The sequence below is a fragment of the Triticum aestivum genome, chromosome 2D (assembly GCF_018294505.1).
Source record: "Triticum aestivum cultivar Chinese Spring chromosome 2D, IWGSC CS RefSeq v2.1, whole genome shotgun sequence".
NCBI lineage: Eukaryota > Viridiplantae > Streptophyta > Magnoliopsida > Poales > Poaceae > Triticum > Triticum aestivum.
In genome coordinates this window covers 198,315,137-198,321,136 of record NC_057799.1, presented here as the reverse complement: position 1 = coordinate 198,321,136, position 6,000 = coordinate 198,315,137, and the positions used below count along the sequence as shown (strand labels likewise).

At 51.9% G+C, this 6,000-nt stretch overlaps 1 protein-coding gene across 1 annotated transcript; it reads left to right on the top strand.

Annotated features, from left to right (window-relative positions):
- Positions 1–1,881: 1,881 nt before the first annotated feature.
- LOC123049177 (AAA-ATPase At3g50940) lies at positions 1,882–3,718 on the top strand. Its single transcript, XM_044472154.1, has 2 exons — positions 1,882–2,943; positions 3,072–3,718. The coding sequence occupies exons 1-2, from the start codon at positions 1,921–1,923 to the stop codon at positions 3,447–3,449; spliced, it is 1,401 nt and encodes a 466-aa protein (XP_044328089.1). The 5' UTR covers positions 1,882–1,920; the 3' UTR covers positions 3,450–3,718.
- The last annotated feature ends 2,282 nt before the right edge of the window (positions 3,719–6,000 follow it).

The window sequence follows — 6,000 nt, the reverse complement described above, 5'->3', positions numbered from 1 at the left end:
AAGAACTCGACGACGGTGGCGGTGCCAATCTGTGAGGGCCGATGTCGCCCGCGGTTGTCGGAGTAGATGAAGTGGTTGGGGTAGATGATGGCGGCGCTGGCGACGGGCTGGTGCTGGACGAAGACGAAGAAGGGTGGACCGGCGGCGACTATGGAGGTAGCGGCGGCGGCGGTTGCTCGAAGTAGGCAAGGAACGCTAACATCATGACGAAGACTGGCGTGGATGGTGGCATTTCTGCGCCGAGGGAAACGGCGCGACGCATACCACGGGAGGTCGACGCGCGGTGACGGCGGAGTGGACCGCGGGCCGCGGCGCTACGGCCCGAAGGGACAACGCAGCGGCGGCGGGCAGTTCGGGACGGCGGGAAGACCTCGGAGCGGCCCTGGGGTTCACGGGCCGCGGCACTACGGCCCGAAGGGGCGGCGTAGCGACGGAACCCGGGTCGGTGCAACCGCTGGAACAGTCTCGGGATGGCGGCGTGGACCGCGTGTCACGCTCGCTACGGCCCGACGTGGCGACACAGTAACGGCGTGAGGGTCGGTGTAGCCACGGGGACGACCTGGAGCGGACGGCCTCGGGGCGGCGGTAGACCGCGGGCCGCGGCACTACGACACGAAGGGGCGACACAGCGGTGACGCGGGTCGATGTAGCCGGGAGAAGAACCACAAGGCGGCGAAACTGTAGCCCAACAGGGCGACGCAGCGGCTGTGATGGGCCGCTGCATGGCGCGAGGCCGCGGGGTCGGGGCGATGCAGGTGTTCCGGTCGGAGCAGGGCGATGACGGCCGACGTAGATCGACGAGCGTGCCGACGTGCGGACGGCGGACATAAGGGGTCGCCTGTCGCACGAGGCTGCCGGGTCGGTGAAGAAGCAGGACGGTCGCAGGTGTCGACGGCCGGTGACATGAACCAATCTTAGATTGAAAAACCAAAAAGATACCGCCGACGGAAGACAGAAAAACCCGAAGCAAGGGCTTAAAAAAATTCTTTAGGGCAGCCGGTTAACACGACCGGTTGACAAACCCTAGGTATGGGCGGCGCGGCCCCCGACGGCAGTCATCGAGGCCGACCATCACAAAGGCGACGCGAAGCGGAAGCGACGGACGGCGACTAGGGTTGGATCGGTTAGACTGATAACAACCATATATATATAAGACAATATATATCTATACAGGCAGTGATGATAAGTCTAGCTGCATGGCTATATGCCAACTTGCTGGACTTTGGTACGCATGTGTTATCTATTCTGGTTAAAAATCATATGCGTACATAGTAGCTATGTAGACGCCATGGTCTTTGGCATCTAGGGTCGGGGCAAAATTTGCCTCACCCCATAGCTGACCAGGGTGTGTGTCAGGCCAGACGCCGGGTTCAAGGCGTCTTCGGGCAAGCAAGATGCCACAGTTGATGGCGTCTTGAAATGGGTCAGATCCGAAAAACTTTTAAACACAGGTCAAATCATGCTAAACTTTAGCAAATGGGTTGAAAAAGTCCCCTGCTGCCACTGCTGCTGCACGGCAAAGTATAGCTCCACAGGCCTCACGGCTCGTACACTGCAGCAAAGGCTATAGGCCTCCAGAGGGGAGCTGATAGAAGATGACATGAACCCCATGCATGCTTTCCAGAGCTCCTCCTGCTTTCCTCGCGCTCTCCGACGAGGCCAATCACCAAACTGGAACCCTGGAAGGCCTGCAAACTATCATCTGAATCGAATCGCTTCCCATTTTTAGTCCAAAACCTGCCCGTCCGCGACCCCTCTTGTTTTTACTGCCGCGCACGGTAAATTCAACGGTCAATGGAACAACGACACCGCAGTGAGCGAGCTGTGGAGATAAAATTACCTCTCGGCAGCAGAGCAGAGGAAGCTACACGCGCACACACTTCCTACACTGCCTCGTCTTCTCTTGGCTGCTCGTCGCCAATGGAGCTCCCGTCCGCGGCTTCCTCGCCCTCCACCTACAAGCTGGTGGACACGTACAAGAAGGCGGCGGCCACGGCGGCGTCCGTGACCGCGTACGCCGTGCTGGCGCGCGGCATGGCGCGGGAGCTCCTGCCGCCCGACCTCTGCGCCGTCGTCAGCTGGGGCGCCTCGCTCGTGCGCGGCCACCTCCAGCCCCCGCCCGCCCAGCGCTGCACCATCGTCGTCAAGCGCCTGGACGGCTACGCCATCAACTGCGCCAACTTCAACTCCTTCTACGACGACGTCAACGAGTACCTCGCCACCAGGATCGACCCGCAGTCCATGCGCCGGCTCTGCCTCAGCGGCACCGGCGCCAGGAAGGTCATGTCCATGGACAGCGGCGACTCCATGACCGACGTCTTCGAGGGCGTCCAGTTCACGTGGACGTCCGTCTCGGGGGATGGCCGCAAAGGGCCGGACTCGCTGGAGCTCACCTTCGACGCGGAGCACACGGACATGGCGCTGGGCAGGTACGTGCCCTCCATCACGGCCGCGGTGGAGCAGACGCGGCGTCGCGACTGCGCGCTCAAGATCTTCATGAACGAGGGTTTGTCGTGGCGCGGGATCAGCCACAACCACCCGGCCACGTTCGACACGCTCGCCATGGACCCGCCCACCAAGCAGGCCGTCATCGCCGACCTCGACAGGTTCTTGAAGCGCAAGGAGTACTACCGGCGGATCGGCAAGGCATGGAAGCGCGGGTACCTTCTCTACGGCCCGCCCGGCACCGGCAAGTCCAGCCTGGTGGCCGCCGTGGCTAACTACCTCCGCTTCAACCTCTACGACCTCGACCTCTCCGAGGTGCGCTACAACGCTGCGCTGCAGAAGCTGCTCATCAGCATGCCCAACAGGTCCATCCTTGTCATCGAGGACATCGACTGCTGCTTCAGCGCCACGTCCAGGGAAGGTGGCAAGGAGCGCAAGACGCTGGCGCGGGCCGACTATGGCCATGGCGACGATGACTCTGACGATTGCTCGAACAAGGTACGTTGCATAGCATAGGAACACAAGAAACATCGATCTTTGATTGGTGAACACAGACACACACATTAGTATCTTCTTCTGATGAGTGTCTGAACATTCTGTCTCTGAATGCCAACATGGAATGGCAGAGTATCACACTGTCGGGGCTGCTCAACTTCATCGACGGGCTGTGGTCGGCGAGCGGCAAGGAGCGCGTCATCATCTTCACCACCAACTACAAGGATCGCCTCGACCCGGCGCTGCTGCGTCCTGGGCGCATGGACATGCACATCTACATGGGCTACTGTGGCTGGGAGGCGTTCAGGATGCTGGCTCGGAACTACTTCCTCGTCGACGACCACCCTCTGTTCCCGGAGATACAGGAGCTGCTTGCCGAGGTGGAGGTGACGCCAGCCGAGGTGTCCGAGATGCTGCTGCGGAACGAGGACGCCGACATCGCGCTCCTCGGGCTAGTTGAGTTTCTCACACCCAAGAAGCAGGGGAAGAAAGATTCAGTCAAGGCATGAAGGGGAGCAGTGCATTCACGGGCACCAAGTACCAGCCAGTGAAAGGAAAAGGATCAATGCTTTCTGTTTTGCGAGTAATTTGCAGTGTGGACGAATCTTGTCCTACTAATTTCTATGTTTAGTTGTTAGTCCTAGTGATCTTTATCCTGTTGGCAAGCATCGGTACCTGCTGTGTTAACCGCTGCTCTGTCGTTCTTTACCCAGTAGCGAACTGATTTGGACTTAAGTAGTGGATTATTTCGGAATGAAATGCGTTATTAGTCCATTAACTCAAAGTGGCTGCATACTACAAAAACTCTAAAACTGATTAAATTTAGTTCATAAACTCGTTCATTTGATCATATAAGACCCAAAACTGATCAAATTAAGTAATTTTTGCATGGACTTTTTTGCCTTTTACTCTAAACTGAATATAAACATTGATGTTGCCGTGTATACAAAAATAAGGGTTGTGCAATGCCCCACGTTGGCACGTTGCATTGGGTGGGTGGGTGGGATTCAAAATCACGCCCTAAGAAGGGACAAGTGGCTAGCTGACCACTAGGATCTTAAGTCGATTGTGTTACAACACCCTATATACTCTCTCCTCTCAAGCTTAAATACATGTACATGAATAGTAGTAAATTTAGAAAATACTCTCTCCGGTTATTTTTAGCCTGCATATAAGTTTTGTCTAAAGTCAAAGTATCTCTACTTTGACCAAACTTATAGGAAAAAGTATTAGTATTCACAATGCCAAATCAATATTTTTAGATCCATTATGAAATGTAGTTTCATAATATATATATATTTGGTTATGTAGATGCTGATATTTTTAATATAATTTTATCACAAATCTAATACGCGGAGTAAAAAGGACCGGAGGGAGTTTGAACTATCAAAACATGTTATATTTAGAAACAAAGGTAGAGTAGTAAATAAAATTTTAAAAAGTGTAATCTTTTTTGTCGATGAACATCAACAAATATCTAACATAATGTACAAATTCATCTAGAGAAGACATCTGTGGTGCACTGTGCCAGATTTTGTTTAATGGATGAACATCAAGATTTTTTTTGTACAGACCACCACACATGTCCTCTCTAGGTTAAAGTTTACATCTTGTTAGAACATTATTGATGTTTATTGACAAAAAGATTCAGATTTTTATATTGTATTTACTATATGTTTAGGTTTTAATGTTTGGGCACATGTAAGCTCTCGAGCACACAATATATATTACTGTAGTTTGTAACTCAATTGACACGGGTTACTTAATATTCTATAGTGGCAAGCAAGCCGCATGGTGCCTCTTCAGTGCACGTGTTCGAATCCCACCCAAATCGATCCACAAGAGTAATCAACACCTACACACCTCATGACTCTTTTGATTAGGATGTGTTGGCCCTGAACTTCAGGGCATGGCTTCAAGCTTATGTTCAGTGTACATGTGGCAAATAATGGATTCCAACAGTAACCACTCTATGAATATCTCATGATTCTGTTGGTTAGCAGGTGTTGGCCCTCAACCTCATGGCATGGCTTTGAGCCTTTGTTTTTTAACGCATGACGGTGACACTTATGCTCACTCCCTCCGCCCTTAAAAAAGTGTACTTCCAACTTTGTTGAAAAGTTACAATTTTTTATATGTTTAACCGTATTTACAATAATAGACCATCATTTATGCCATCAAATTAGTAGCATTAGATTCATGATAAAATATATTTTCCTCATATACCTATTTGGTTTCACAAGCGTTGACATATATTTGCACAAACTAGGTCAAATTTTGAGATAGTTTGACCCTCCAACAAAGTTGGAAGCACACACTTTCAAGGACAGAGGGAGTAGTATAGAGGCAAATTTGAAAAATTTGACCTATAGACGAAATCAAATCACAAAATAAACTGTCCGTGAAACTATTTCACGCGGCTGACCCGTGGCGCCTAGCTCTCAGGCGCTGCACTAGTGCAACGCCTAGGAGCTAGGCGCTACACTGTATAGTGTGGCGCCTAACTCTCAGGCGCTGCACACTGACTTGGTAATTTTCGGACCACACGGGTGCGACGCTGGCCGTGTAGCGCCTATCTGTGAGGCGTTGCACAGTGTAGTGTGGCGCCTTCGTGTCGGGCGTCACACAAAAAGGTCAGCCGCGTGAAATAGTTTCACGGACAGTTCATTCTGTGATTTGATTTCGTCTATAGGTCAAAACTGTCAAATTTGCCTAGTATAGACACAAGGTGATTAGGTCAGTTGCCTTGCTTGCAAAAAGACGCCTATAAGAATTATCCGTTGACGAGCTGTTCAAGAAACAATAACATTGTCGCCATTGTCGTGGTTTTGTCACGGCAGATGCCCTTGTAAAATGACTTAGGTGTGGAGCCATCGCAATGTAGGTTAGCTTGAAGGGATTGAATGGGACAAAGGACACAGGGTTTACCTAGGTTCGGCCCCGCACAACGAGGTAAAAGCCTACGTCCTGCTTTTAATTGTATTGCTTGGGTATCGATTACAAGGGAGCGGAATCGCTTGACCTAGCTATCGATCAATTGTTTCTTGAGTCAACCCGCCG

Bases quoted from the DNA above. Each gene is read 5' to 3' on its own strand.
- LOC123049177 (XM_044472154.1), top strand. From the start codon at position 1,921: ATGGAGCTCCCGTCCGCGGCTTCCTCGCCCTCCACCTACAAGCTGGTG. The intron at 2,944-3,071 runs GTACGTTGCATA...ATGGAATGGCAG, and splicing joins CTGACGATTGCTCGAACAAG to AGTATCACACTGTCGGGGCT.